General features: G+C 32.1%; 1 protein-coding gene across 1 annotated transcript in view; it reads left to right on the forward strand.

Moving 5' to 3' along the window:
• The window catches only part of LOC129231712 (tubulin epsilon chain-like), an 86,264-nt gene that overhangs the window by 23,328 nt on the left and 47,386 nt on the right, over positions 1 to 15,550 (forward strand). The window contains exons 7-11 of the mRNA XM_054866075.1: positions 2,728 to 2,849; positions 6,646 to 6,712; positions 11,286 to 11,406; positions 13,852 to 14,033; positions 15,458 to 15,542. Coding sequence (XP_054722050.1) covers positions 2,728 to 2,849; positions 6,646 to 6,712; positions 11,286 to 11,406; positions 13,852 to 14,033; positions 15,458 to 15,542 — 577 coding nt within the window. The remainder of the gene's footprint in view (positions 1 to 2,727; positions 2,850 to 6,645; positions 6,713 to 11,285; positions 11,407 to 13,851; positions 14,034 to 15,457; positions 15,543 to 15,550) is intronic.

A 15,550-nucleotide genomic window follows, 5' to 3' on the forward strand; every position in this document is an offset into this window, starting at 1 on the left:
AAGAATGATCACTGGGTTTGTTCTTTATTAAATTTGTTTTACATTCATTTTCTAGCAATCATTTTAGTTTGCAGCAATGTGTACTCTGTACTTTGCTGCTATGTTTTCGTTTTTGTGATGAACTATTGAGCAAAGTCAAACTAAAACATTTCTTTCAAATTTTATTGTATGCGTGACCTTCTTTCATTCCCCCCCCCCCCTTTTTTTTGGCTGTTACTTTTTGCTTAGTGCACAAGGGGTTTGCAAACTTCTTGTGCATTTTACAGCAGGGATGAGATTTTTTCGGCTTTTGCCGGAATTCCGGCTTTTTCTGTTGAGTTTTCAAACTTCTCCTCCTTTTCCTCCTTTTTTGCCTCTTTCAGGCCTTATTTTTCTCAAAAATCAGGGGAAAAAAACGATTTTTTTTTAAATTTTCAGTCCCCAATTTCTTATTCTTTCTATTTTTCTCCTTCGAATCTTCATCCTCCGCGATATCTGCCGAAAACGTATGTTTTGGAATCGTGCCAACGATGCCGAAGACGTGCTGCGCCGAAATTTGCATGCCTCGTTTGAGATTTCAATCTTTTTGCATCCTGCAAGTATTTTAATTATTTTTAATGTTGGGTGTATTTTTACTATATGCTACCCTATATCTGCTTATTTTATTCATCATTTCAATAATATGTTTATTTCTTTAATTTATTTTTGAAAAAATGCAAAAGTCAATCAAAAAAAGTGGCGTTGCACCCACAGTCTCGAATTTTATTGAAACTGGCATTGTTACTTTTTTTGTGTATTTCAGAAAGTGTAAAAAATATTCATAGTGAATCTCAAACCGTTTAGGCTTTACAGCCTGCTAAAAGTTTTGAGGTTGCATGATTTAATGGCTGCAAGTTGTTCTTTTGATTCCGAAATTGTATTAAGAAGTTTTTAAAGACAAATTTTGGGTTCCAATGCAAGGAAAAAGTTAACCAATCGTTTCTATACATATATATTTATTTATTTTCAATTCTTACTATGAAAAGTATATTCAACCACATAAAGAAATTTTCTATTTTTCTCCCTGTTGTAAATTTTTACTTTATTAACAGAGAGACCTAATTTTAAAGTTTATGTTCTCACTCATTTAACACTATAAACTCAAATGTTTTTAATGAAAAAAAACGTATTTTTCTCTAAATAATATGAAAAGTTGCCTCTGTGTGATGCAGTCAAGATTGACCTCTGACTCTCCTAACCCTTTGTTCAAGGACTCAGGGGTTAGAAATTGTTGCCTCAGTTTCAAAATTTAGATTTATTTAGGAATAAACACTCTTGCAAGAAATGTTAAGATGCAGCAAATTATACATAATTATTACTTATAATTAAATATGTATTACCTTTAAAACTGGTAAGTTAGCCATTTTTTATTGAATTTTTGAACATCATGGCTTCCAGGTTCTATTTTGATGCGGTTTTGGATATCATCCCTTTCACAATATTTTTTTGGATATCATCCCTTTTACGATTTTTTTTTTTTTTTGAATTTCCTCCTTTTTATTCTCTGACCACTCCCATCCCTGTTTACAAGGGGTTTTCAAGAGGGAAGGAAAAGGTTGGGAACCGCTGCATTAGACCATCTTTTATCAAAAACTTTATACAGTACTTCTGGTACATCATCATTGCAACCAATTACTGTTCAAAGTGACAAATGTATACAGAATGCTCTGCACAACGTAAGGTAAACACACCAGTAGTGGCCAGTGCTTATTAGTGCTTCAGTAGTGGCCTTTTCAAGGTTTATTGAAAAAAAAAGGGATTCCAGGTTTCCCAATGCGTTCAAACATGCAGGTTATATTTCTTGCACCTTTGATGCAGTTTTGAATCCATTGGGAGACCTGGAATTCTACCTTTTCAAATATAAACATTGAAGTTGCCACTATTGAAGCACTGGTCACTACTGGTGCGTTTACCTTAATTTCATATCTTTCTCAGTTGGTGGTCTCTTTGTCATGCCACCAATTTTAGATTTAGTAGCAATCCATTCTTTTAGTATAGAATCGTCTCACTAAAGAATCTCCCAACATAGCAGTTTTCCTGCACCTTTACCCCTAGAATTCTTTACTATTCATCTCTCCTTAAAATTTTATACGTATTTAGAATTTTGTATTGTTTGATAGCTTTATAGATTGAAGTTCTTTTGTACTCAACGAGAGCTTGTTCCAGATTTTTTTCAGTGTCACTTTTTTTTCTCATAAAAATGTGAGCTATAATGTGACAAAAAGGCTCGTTTTTATACAGCCAATTGAGTTCGAGTTATACAGCATGGTTTCACTGTCTTTCTTTATGCATTTATCTCCTCAATGCCCCCCCCCCTTCTTCCTTTATGCCATTGTAATCCCTTGTCCTAAAGAAATTATTTTAAGAAACACATCCTCCCTTGCTCTTATCCAATCTAAGCCACCTTCAGTAGTCCTGAAATTCTAGGTAAAAGCTAGTTATGCTCTGTGAATGGCCTTGCAATTTTTGATCTTAGTTGCTGGTTAGGGTGTTTGTCTTTTTTCTTTTCCTCCCAGTTTTTGAGAAATCTGACTGAAGTAGGATTTTGATTACTGGAAAAATTCTGTATGTCCAAGAAAAGACCCATGACTTAAAAATTGCTACCAAAATAAAGGCTTTCCAGTTATTATATTTAACTGAAAAAGTATTGAAAATATGTGAAATTATTTTTCTTTCAACTTTCCTTTTCTCTTTACCTAATTACTTTAGGGCTGTAGGAAATATGGTGTATGGTCCTAAGTATCAAAATGATATTACAGCTTTATTTCGAAAAGAAGCTGAAGCATGTGATAGCCTGCAGTGCTTTTATCTTATACATTCTGTTGGAGGAGGCAAGTATATACATTTATTTCTCTTCAGTTCTGTGCTATATACCAGCCTGTAAATAGAATATATCATCAATGATCATTTTAAACAAATTATAGCACCATATCATCAAATTAGTATATTAATTACATCTCAAAAATTCATTTATGAGTTTTAACATGTTCATTGCTCTTTTTTTTTTTTTTTTTTTTTTGATGTGTAAAGGTTTTTTATTACTTGCTTAGATACTAGTTATAGTTATCAAGTAAATTAATGTAAAAAAATATATGTATCCTTTAATGTTGCATGACTAAGTGTTTGATTATATTTGAAACTTATCAATAGTTTTCTACCCAAGTACTTGCATAAATTGAAATTATAGTTTGTATTTTGTGTAAGGTTGATACCATGTCAATCCAGGCAGGTGGATTACCAGACCTCCGAATTTTTAGAATTTACATCTGCTAAAATACAAAAAAAAGTCAAAAGCATTTTTTTCCCCAAATAAATTTTTGGGCCGAAGTACACCCCGTCAAAGATTACAACCTGACTTAGAATTTCCTGAAACTTTTATGTGGTGGGAAAAAAAGTTTTTTCCTGGGAAAACTGGAAAAAATGGAAAAATTGATTTTTTATGAATAAAAATAGGGTTTCTTAATAGTATTGTTTTTCTTGAAACATAAAGGGTTAAGCATTAAAAAATATATGCAATCGTCGCATCTTCTTTTTCGGCTTGACAGAAATACACATACAGCTAAGTTTAATTAGAAAAAAAATAGCCTTTTTTGCTTTAAAACTGAGAACTTTCTTGGTCAACCACCAGAAATAAGCCAAATTGTTGTTCAACCAGTAATATTTGGTAAGATGTGTTAATCATAACAATTACATTTTCTATTTTAGTTTGCCTTTGAAATTTGAAATAATAATGCAATTATTAACTTTCAAATATGATTAATATTTTTTGAAAAAAAAAATAAGTATGATATCGCTTCCTTGCAACATAATTTTACTGTTTGAAAATGAAAGTTATTGAGTTTTTATTTTTTTCCAATCAAGTCTAAGTCCAAATCAAAACTAAATTGGTTTTTCTTTATGTCTCCAACAGAAATCCCAAACCAAAACTGCGTAATGGATTTTAAAGCTGGACCAAAATGTAAACTGAATTTTCAGTTAACCATATGGTCGTGCTGAGCAAAGTAGTAAAAGTAGTCATGCCTGCACTTTTGAGCAAAAATGAGTTTTGGTTTTGCATTTTACTTAATAAATAAAATGTTTTAGGGTCAATTGATCAGGAACTATTTTTTAAAAACATCCTGGGAAAAAAAACATCTGAATCAAATGTACGGATGAGCCAAACTCTAAAAGCAATATCTCAGTTTGAGCTGAACTGTAGATTCCACTTTTGTGCTTAGCACAACATTTATACATTTGATTCGTACAGTCAAGCACAAACATATTTCTGTGATTAAAATTATGCTTGTTTGATTCATGAAGAAGGAAAATAAATTCTTCACTGAGGATATTGGTTTTGTTAAAGAAGGTTCAGTGTGTGGAAGTATCATTAGCAAACCAAGACCTCCATTTTTCTCAAAACTTGCAGGAAAGGCAAGTTTTTAATGTCTTGACAGAAAATTTATTAATGAACAAAGCTTATCTTAAAATCATCCACCAAAACACACGTATTTTGGTGCTTCGAGGAACCCCCTTATAAATGCATGAAGATGAGATGTTTCCATGAGCTTGCATCTTTTTGCATTGAAAAAATAGGTTCATTGTAATCTCAAAACACGTCTGTAATATTTTCTGTTATTTACACTTTCAATGCTGGTTCTTTTTTTGACAATTTCTTGCTGATTGAATCTGTTGTATGAGGCGTAATTTAGATTTTTTCGTCTTGAATATATGATGTAAAATTTAAAATTTAAATAAGCAGTTATAAGTAAAGCTATTAAAAAAATAAAACTATCATGATGTAAGGTTGGCAATGCATCACAATGTAGAAATTCCTGCATTGCCCAGCCCTAATGCACTGGTCTTAAAAAGTTATGGGACAACCAGTTTTTTGCATCCGTCTTGTAAATGAATGAATGTAGAAAAAAAATTTTTGGAGGATATGTGCATCAAAAAGTTTTTTATTGAATGCGTCATAGAAATTTGCATAAGTGTATTGCAAAAATGATTTATAACAAAAAAAGCAATATTTGCAGAAAAGTCCATTTTTGAAGAAAACAGAACATCACTGTGTTATGTAGTAAAATGTCATAAAAACAATACAAAAATGGATTTTTATAACTAATGTCTCCCCCCCCCCCCCTCTCTTGCTTGAACGCATTGGCGGCATCGATTTTCCATGCTGTTTATGAAGTTGTTGGACGCCGGAACAGGAAGCGAAGACTAGCCAAAGAGTAAGTCTTGTTCCAGTTCATGTAATGACCTTGGAGGAGGATTTAAGGCTGCAATCTGTCTGCTAAGATAGTCCGAAAGATGTGTTATCAGATTCAGGTCTGGAGATCAAGCTGGCCATTCCGTTTGTTCTAAATCGTGGTCCTCTTGATACTCCTCAACAATCCGAGCTCGGTGAGGTCGTGCATTGCCATCCATCAGAATGAAGTCATTACCAATAGCACCAGCATATGGGCTAACATTTGGATCAAGGATCTCAGACCAGTCAGAGTTCCTCCATGGAACAAATGCATGTCAGTGTGACCACTGAGCGAGATCCCTGCCCACAAACCATGATTCCACCATCTCTATAACTGTGCCTTCCAACAGTGTTGGATTGATGGTATCTAGTGCACTGTTCCCTCCAGATCAGTAGACGCTCTGAATCACTCTCCAATGTAAATCTGGACTTGTTTGTGAACAGCACAGAAGCTCATTGCTGCTGGGTCCAGGAAACATGCTCTCTTGCTCAGCATTAGCGGATCCTTCGCTGTGGTCCGTTGAGCGGAACACACACAAACAGTCTGCTTTCATACAAATCTGCATTGTGAAGACAATTTCGCACTGTAGTAGCAGAGATTCTTTTTCCTGATGCTACAAAGTGGTCTGCAAAGAGCTGAGGCACAGTGTGGTTCTTCTCCTTCGGGCTGAAAGAACTAGAAAACTGTCTTCTATAGGTGTTGTAGCTTGTGGTAGGCCTGGAACAGGTCTTCCGACACAGAATCTTCTCTATATGCTAATGTTGACTGGTGCACATTAAATTTGTTGTGGTTACAAAGTATAAACCAATACATTTGTCATTGCTGGACCATGGGTTGTTCGGCTCGTAGTCTGGGTTAAAAAAACTTCTCAATTTTCAAGGCCCAACTCCCCCGTAAACCACCTCTGTGGCAGGCTCAGGAGATCATGGGTGTCAAGCATGTATAAATATCATTAGCTGGGTTTCAGGAAAGATAAGTTATAATTGTCATTCTATGTTATCTGATTTATTCACTCTTTTTGCTAAGGTGAAGTAAAAGCTCACAATACACAAGCAACATTTTATAGAATGTACTAATGATAAAACTATGACATGCTGAGCTTGATTCTCCGAAAAAGTTTGGTTAATTTTTTCTATATAAAGTAATACTTCTGTACAAACATCTAGAAAAAAAAAATTGCAACCAATGCAACTTCAGCTCAAATTTGTTACTTAAAGTCATAGTTAAATGAAAACGAAGCATTTAATGCAAATAAGATTAGCACAGCATTGTTTAAAGTCATATCGTATTTTCAAAATAGCTTATTTATATTTCTTATTACCTATCTTGCATGTTTAGTTGATTCTTTGTTTTCATTTGCTTATTCATCAAACTTTTTCGATCTTTACTGTCTTTGCAGGCACAGGATCAGGTCTAGGTACTGCTGTTCTTGAATATTTGTATCATGAATTTCCTAAAGTACCCAGGTGAGATTGACTATTTCAGTATTACAGTATTGTAAGTGAGCTGAGCATTAAAAATAGCTACTTGTAATCAACACTGTTCATTATACTCTATTAAGATATTGTTGTCTTAAAAATGTATTATTACTAACAAAAATACCCGGCGTTGCCTAGGTCAGTAGTAATTATGAAAAACACTCATTACTTGCACTTGTTTTCTGTTTTAAGTGAAAGAATTTAAAACACACCTTTTTGACGTGATTAAAAATCAAACTTTTTTCTTACTCATTAAACTAATATAGAAATAACTATAAAAAGCAAAATAGTATTCATTTGGAAATGAAAGCACAGCATTTATGCATTTACATATTTGAAGAATTTCCCAAGTATGAAATTAAACTTCACATGTTTAAAAATATTTATTAGTTAATACATATTTTTTTACATGGAGTCTTACCTTTTCTGTACATCTATCGAAGTACAAATTGTTTAAAAAAATGTAGCTGCACCCGTAATCCCCTTATACCTGCTTTAGTTATTTTGGGAAATTTCTATTATTGTGGGTTCTTGGTGCGATTTAAAATGTTACTGAATTAGCGGGAATTGTTTTGGAATACCTTGGATGATGCTCCCCCTCCTTACTTTGTTAAACAGTATGTTACTAATTTTCATTAAAAAGATATTGTCGCCAAATGCTGAGATACTTTTGGTCACCATAAAATGGCGCTAAACAGTTTCATCCAAAATGTTTCCAAAATAAGTAGTAAAATTTGGCAATTGTTTAAAATTGTGCAAAGAGAAAAATTAATGGAAGTTTTGTGCTGTTTTTGGATTTGCCTAATTTAGTTGATGGATTATTTTACGTATTAAAAAAGTCTTAAAGATTCTTTTAATGGCGATATTTTGTTTACATGGTGAAAGCTGAGATACATTATTGTGAAGTCTTTGGTTTTAAAAACAGCAACAGTGTTGAAAAAACTGCCAAATGCATCAGCTACTGAAATATTTACTGAAACAAAAAATTTGGCGAGATTTCTGCTGGTAGATTGGATAATGAGAAAGTGTCCAGTCAGCACAAGTAATTTAAAAAAAACACTATTTTTATCAAATTTCCAATTAAATGGGAAAATGATCAGCCAAATTCATTTGCCAATCTTGTGGGAAAACATTTCTTTAAGATTTGACTTGAGGAAAGCCCTGAACAGTCAGACAAAATGCAAAAAATATTCAACAATACAACAATTCTAAATATCAACTGGGAGTTGAAATGATACACTAAATAATGAATAAAGTTGATGGAAGCCTTCGAAAATGGAACTAAAAAGCTTATAACATGTTTTTTATACAACTTAGAAATTTCGGACAGATATCATCTTCAGCAGAAAAATCTACACTTTTGATGGACACATAATGTAAACACATGCAAGTATTTTTTCACTCCCTTATTGAGGCATTTACGCAAAAATTGGGACTTCAATTAGAATAATAAAGGAACTATCAATCAGATTTTTATAAAGGTTTTCAGTACCAAAAAGAACAAATGGTGAAAGTTTCAGCCAAATCTGCCGGATAGTTTCTGAGATCTTAAGGAACACACACAACCACCCCATTTACCAGCATCCATTTTTATATGAATAGATTATTATTATTTTTTTTTTAAAGATTTTTTTTTTCTTCAAATGAATGTTAAAACACTTCCAAAATTGGTACTTTTGAAACTTTATCATAGAGTACCTACATTATTGCCTGCAAATATTTTAGTTATTATTTTTTTTACTTTATTCAGTCTTGGAGAATAATGTTTCAACAGACATTCACAAAAGGGCACTCCTTCAGTTAAGAAGACACTTTTATAGAAGAATTTTATAGTTAAATGTGCAAAGTTTTGTAGTAGAATATTACCACACCCATTCTAGTGGACAAGTGGAATGAGAGAGTTACGTTTCTGAGCAATGCTGAAATGAATTTTTATCTTTAGAGCAAGAAAAAAAAATTATTTTTTGAGGTCAAATGTTTTTATAAGTTTTGAAGGGGCAAGGAGGATGTATTGAGCAATGTAAAAAAGATGACAAAATTACCTGAAAGAGTGCAGGGTGCAGTGCCCTCAATCAAGTGTCTGGGGGAAACACTAGGAAACATCCCAATGGCAGTTTTTCTTTTTTTTTTTTTTTTCAGTTCGTATTTTTAAATTTTAATGATCAGAAATAGTTTTGTTATGCAAAATTTGACTGTAACTGAAGTACCCCTATAGGGATAGGTACCTAAGCACACAACACAGTATAAGGATTTAAACATCCATTGGCATCTTGAATTGGCAATCTGGACATAAAAATGATAATTTTAGTCACATAGTACCCTTAAAATGAATTAAACTTAGCTATCACTGACTAAAATCTATTTCCACTAGCAAATTTGAAGGCATGTATTCGTCAATACTTTTTGAAGGTTCATTTGCAACTATTCTTTAGGCATGTTCTTTAGCACATGATTTAAAAAAATAACCAGAAAGCTAAGTCTAACATAAAGATGATTGAGAAATAATTTCATAATTCATGTTTCTTCATGTTTTGCACTATTTACACAAGACAAATGTGCCGAGTCATAATATACTTCTAAACAAGCAGTTATTCAATAAGAAAACCATTTAAAAAGATTTTTGCCCTTTCAAGCTATCATTTAAATGTATGTATAAAAAATTTACAAACTGACATATTATAAGAAAAGTTCAATATATTAGAATAGTTACTGATTTCTCAGAAAATGTCAACTTTGTATTAGCTAAAAACACCATGTCTTTTGCATGTAGAGTCTGTAACATCTAACATGCATTATACATCCCAATATTTTCTGTAAATTTTTAGCAAATTTGAACATTTTTTAGTGTTGAAACCTAATTATTAGATAACAAGAAATAACTTAATGCTATCATTTTTTGCTTTTTATTTTTAATACTTGTGAAAATATTCTAACCAAACTTATATACATTAAATTAGAATACATTATTGCGTCTAATATATTAACAAATTTTCAGAGTGGCTACTTTTAGTCTTAATGCAGAGCTTCAAACATGTCACAAAATTTTTGGTCTTAGGCCATAATTCACATACTGATTTTTTTTTTTTTTTTTCATTCCTTGCAGAAGGATTTCTTTAGGGATGCCAAAGCTTTATGAGGTTTAGCACACACCCTTATCTCCAAGACCTTCTTTCATTGTTGAGGGGCAGCAATGACCCCAATGTGTAATGGTATAGGGTGGGATATTTGCTAGTGGGAAAACACAACTTGTTTTTGTTGATCAAGGGATAAAGATTAATCAAGAAACATATCGCAAACTCATTTTGGAATGTGTTATCTTACCTTGGTCATAAAAGTTCTTTTTAAACAAAAGATGGACCTTCCAACAGGATTCCGTACCTGCGCACAGAGCTAAAGTCACTCAAAAGTGGTGCAAGACACATTTTTTCCTGATTTCATTAGAGCTCAAGAATGGCTACTGTATTCCCCGATTTGAACCCAATATATTCTTCTGTTTGGTCCCTCTTGGAGACATGAGTGTGTGCTAAATCTCATAAAACTTTGGCATCCATAAAGAATTTCTTATGCAATAAATGAGATAAAATATCAGTAAGTGAGTTGCGGCCCATAGTCCAAAAACTTTGTAACACATTTAAAGCTCTGTATTTAGGCTAAAGGTACCCACTTTGAAAATTTGTAAATATATTAGACAAAATAATATCTTCTAATTTATTTTGAAGTTTAGTTGTAATATTTTCATTAGTATTAAAGTTATGATGTATCATGTGTGTCTAAGTTATTTCTTGTCACTCTGTATCGCTTGTTTGGAAGAAAGGTGACACAATACGAAATGTTTCATTTTCTTTTTTCTTCGCTTAAATACCTTTAAAGGATGTTTTTTTCTGTGGAAAATAATGACAAATTTTTGGTTCTAATATTAACCACTAGAGAGCAGCAAACTTACTTTTTTTAATGCAAATTGCCTGAAGAGTTCAACTTCAAATGCTTCTCCTGTAAAATTTTCCTTTTTTGTATTGTGGCACTCTTCTTTCAAATGAGCGATATGTAGAACTATAAAGTTAAGTTCATCCTAAATATTTTTAATGATGGGGGAATGAGAGGCTTTAGTATCTGTGAAGTGTGGAGTCCATAACAGCTAGATAATGTGAAATGCCCCAGAAGTGAAATAAAAAGTGCTTAAAAGTGCTGTATTTTCATTTCAACTTTAGAATAATAACCATGATTGTGTTCTGGTGATTTATTCTGTTAACTCCCCATCATTTTCTTGTTACTTGTGGAGTGTCATCTGGAATTCATATGTGAAGAAACTTTTGAGTTTATTTTCTTTTCTCATGTAACCTTCAGACAGTATATTTTCATTAAAACTTGTTAAATCGTAGATTTTTGAGCTATCGTTGCGTACAAATTTGGTGTATTTGGTGAATGATGATGGCTCAAAACTTTTTCTCATTAAAATAGTTTTAGCTTCTGTCAGTTGAAGGCAATTACAATTTTGAATTTCTTTCACTTAATATTTTGATTTATTTATCTAAATTGTATGTTTTATTATTTTCTGATAAAGGTTTGTTTCTGCTGTTTTTCCATCTTTGGTTGATGATGTTATTACTTCTCCATATAATACAGTATTGGCTAATAGCAAGCTGATTGAATTTGCTTCATGTGTTATTCCTTTTGAGAACAAGGTAGTTTATTTAGTAGTAGTATTCTTTTTTAAAAATTTAGACTCAATTTTTTTTCATCGTGTGTGTTATATGTCTTTATATGGATACTGCATTGTTTTTTTTTTTCTTTTTCTTTTTTGTGTGTATGTGTGTTGTTTGCCATTTAAATTATGTGCTTATTAACAGTGAACTCATAGGTTGCTGTTTCTGCTATACTTTTTGTGTCTATATAAATCATTGTTTATATGCTGAATTTCAAAGAAATATTACATAAATATGGGTGCATACTGTTTTTGTTTTAATATTTTTTTGTGCTTACATGTCTTGGAAACTTTAAGTGATTTTAATAATTATGAAAAAAAAAGCTGTTGAAGTAAAATCAAGAACATTTAAAATCAATAAATGAAAATATTTTAAACATTGTAAATTATTTTAAATAATTTTATAACACAAAGGAGTTAAAAGTTATGTTGATATGTTTTATAAAATTGATTAAGTAGAGAAAATACTTGAATCTACTAATAGTTTAACGTTGAATGTAATACAAATGCAAGTTCTTTTCAAGCTCTGAGCCTGACACAGATATGGCGCTCCAAACATAAAAGCTGTACTTTCCTGCCTGGGTGCTCTTGTCATAAGTTTGTATGAAAAGTTTCAACTTGTTCTCTCAAGTAGTTTATTTTGACGAATGTTTGCAGTAGACATCCAACGTGTTTCTCTTTTAAATGGATGAATTTGAATATCGTACGGTCATAAAATTCTTCGTTCAGGTCAGAAAAATCTCTTAGGAAATTCCTCTTGTGTTGAAAAACATTTACTCGGATTCTACTTCTTCCATGTCAACTGTTAAAAAGGGGGAAGCTGTCTCCCACGTCCCCCAAAGATGGCCTATGTGAGCCCACTGCCAAAAACCCGCCACAGAGGAAGTCTTTGAAAAAGTGCATAATATTCTGTTGGAGGATAGGCGAGTGAAGGTTAGTGAGAAAGATGAGACAGGATATCAAAAAGAAGGGTGTGAAATATTTTGCATGAAGAATTGAGGGTGTGAAAGCTTGGCGCAAGATGGGTGTTGCGTTTGCTGAGTGCCGATCAAAAGCAGATTTTCGCTGCAATGTTTGGAGCGTTTTAATAGGTTGGAGCATTTTTGTGCATTAATTTGACGCCATGGCTGAGACATGAGTTCATCACTACATGCCAGAAGTGAAACAACACTCAAAACAGTGAGTGGAAGTGGGTGGTCAGCCCCAAAAGAGAAAAATCGGTTGATCTATTGGAAAGGTTTTAGGCGACGTGTTCTGTAGTGCGAAAGGGATCCTGTTAAGTGATTGTCTTGAGAAGGGCAAAGCAACTACAGGCAAATATTACTCTAACCTTTTCGATCAAATGAATGCCAAAATTCTGGAGAAGAGGCCTGGCTTGAAGAAGAAAAAAAAATCATCTGGGTAATGCACCAGTTAACAAGGGTGTGCTGGCGATGGTTGAATAGCGGAATTCGGGTTATGATTTGCACAGCCATCCTTCCTGTTCTACTGACACCCTCAGAGTGCCATTTGCTAAAAACTTGAAGAAATTTGTTTCTGGGAAGGACTTAAAAAGGCTGGAGATGAACATTTTCACAACCTTCCACACTCTTACTTCTGAGAAGGAACACTAATGTTTGGAAAACACTACATTAAGTTTGTTGATGTCAAGGAATATAATGTAGAAAAATAAAATCAATTTTGAACTGAAAATCAGTCTTTCATTGTCAGGCCAAGAACTTTTCCCCTAACTCTCGTACCAAGTTTCACTGAATCATCAAAATTTATTCCTTTTTTCTTTATTAATGAAAAATCAGACTTATGAGTTCTTATGCTTTTTATGTGTGAGCTGAATCCCTGAAAACCATATTTATGTAATTTGAGAAGTTTAGTCAGTTTTGTGCCCACTTTACTGAAGCTTAGTATAGTATCCTCTAGAAAGTATTCATTTTCATTTGCTTGGAATCCATTATATGACCTGCAGTTAAACTAAGATCTATGCTTAACTAGTTACACAGCCAGTATTGGGATCTTGTGGTAGAGACCCACACCCATAGCTGATCTTGCTTAGCTAATTGGGTTTAACCTTGTGTATTTTGCATTTTCAAAAGCTTTTCTTGAAATAATTTAGTGGAAATGTTAAATCTGCTGAACTTGGCAAAGACGAAACAGCTGTAGAATAAATTACTGTACCTAACAAAATGGGTTTTAATCATTTTTATGTAAAATAAAAATTGTTTTCATATGGAGTATGTTGTGTGACATGATATATGTCAGAGTGATTTATATTTTATCAGGATATAGTCTCATTTACATTTTATTGTATGTTTATATCATGGTAATATGCTTAGCACTTATAAAGTGCTAATAGTAAAATTTTTGTTAAATATCTTAATCTAAATCATTTCATAAAATTATAAAAGTTGAGCATTGAGCATTTCTTTAGGCATTGACCGACATATGTGTTCAAGTTTCTGCTCAAAAGTCAAATCAAGCATTTTTTCTCAAGTCTGGAAAATCAAAACTTAATGATATAAGATTCACTAATACCCTAATGAATGTTGAAAAAAGAAAGCCCTTTGATGAAATGAACAACATTGTTGCAAATACTCTCATTAACTTAACATGGTATGTTTCAGTTTCTGTGTTTCTAATTTTTCTTTTTTTTCACACATGTTATTTTCTGATGCAATATATTGCATGTTGTAATGCAGAGAGAAAAGATAAATATTAATGCAAAATAATAATAATATAATAAATAAGTAAATAAGATTACATATATTCCATATTGAAATAAATGTTGTACCATCTAAACATAAAAAAAAGATAAAGTTTTCAAACTGAAAATATTTTGCTCATTTTTACAAAAAATGCTATTGATTACTTATATCAGTGTGGTCCAATCTTTAAATACTCGAGGGTCGATCAAGCTTTAGTGTAGGAGTGTGAAGTCCAGAGATATTCCAGAAAGAAAGCAAATTACATATTTTATTCAAAAGCTTTTCTTAAAATTTATATTAAAAGAAGTTTAATATACTACTTTTATGAACTGCATTTTGCAGTATCAAAAACAATGATACATACTGCTTTCCCAATATGGTTATGTTCACCATAAGTTCGTAAATGAGCATTATAGAAGGATTAAGGCAGTGAGAAGCAAAGAGCTGTAAGTGCCAAAACTAAAAAAATTGGAGATAACCAGTACAAATAATAGGAAAATCTCTCCTCTGTTTTGGGGCAGATGGTACAAGCAAGTGCTGTTCAAGACCATGTTTTTTAAAAAAAAATTTTCAATGAAAGCCTACCTAAAATTTGAACTTAGCATGCGTTTTATGTGCACATTGCTTCAATTAAAATTGTAAGGTGCTGCTGACATAAGCTTTAATAAAAGCTTTAGAGTGTTAGTTTAAAGCTTGATGCAATAAGAAATTGTAAACAAATTTTCCTCGAATGTTGGGTTAAAATATTTTTCCATTAAGATTGCCCTCTTATAAAAATAAACAGATGGGCTTCATGCAGCTCACAGGTTGGACCATACTGACTGATAATATAAAAGCAAAAGGAAATAAGTATTAATATTTAGCCTGTATGAATAAAGTTAAGGGATAGTTTGTTGTATGAAAAAAATCATTTTATCAAATAAGTCTCTTTCAACCAACTCTTAAGTTAAATTTTGTGTAATTTTTAATACTTTTGTTCAAAATGTGATACGTAAATTATATGTGTGCATTTAATGGGAATTCTAACTTCATTTATTGTTTGTCTGAATGCATTGGTAGACTAAAGTAAAAGAAGAGTCGAAAAATAGATTAGTAAATAATAATAATAATAAATACATGTACTGAAAATTCATTCAATAATGTTCTTCTAAGTGGAATCATCTCTGAATAGTCTAACAAACATATGAACGTTAAATGTATTTTGAATGTGTACAAAGAAAGTTCTATTTTCAGTTTTGCTTAGAATACTTCTTTAGGTTAAAAAGTCATCACTTGAGATAAATTTTTGTGTGTTTCATATTAAAAAACTAACATAATTTGTTTACACATTAGTTCTTCAAGATTTCCTGGTAGTTTAAACATTGATGTGAATGAAATAGTAACAAATATGGTGCCTTTTCGTAAACTGCATTACATTGTTCCAAG

The sequence above is a fragment of the Uloborus diversus genome, chromosome 10 (genome assembly GCF_026930045.1).
Source record: "Uloborus diversus isolate 005 chromosome 10, Udiv.v.3.1, whole genome shotgun sequence".
Taxonomy (NCBI): domain Eukaryota; kingdom Metazoa; phylum Arthropoda; class Arachnida; order Araneae; family Uloboridae; genus Uloborus; species Uloborus diversus.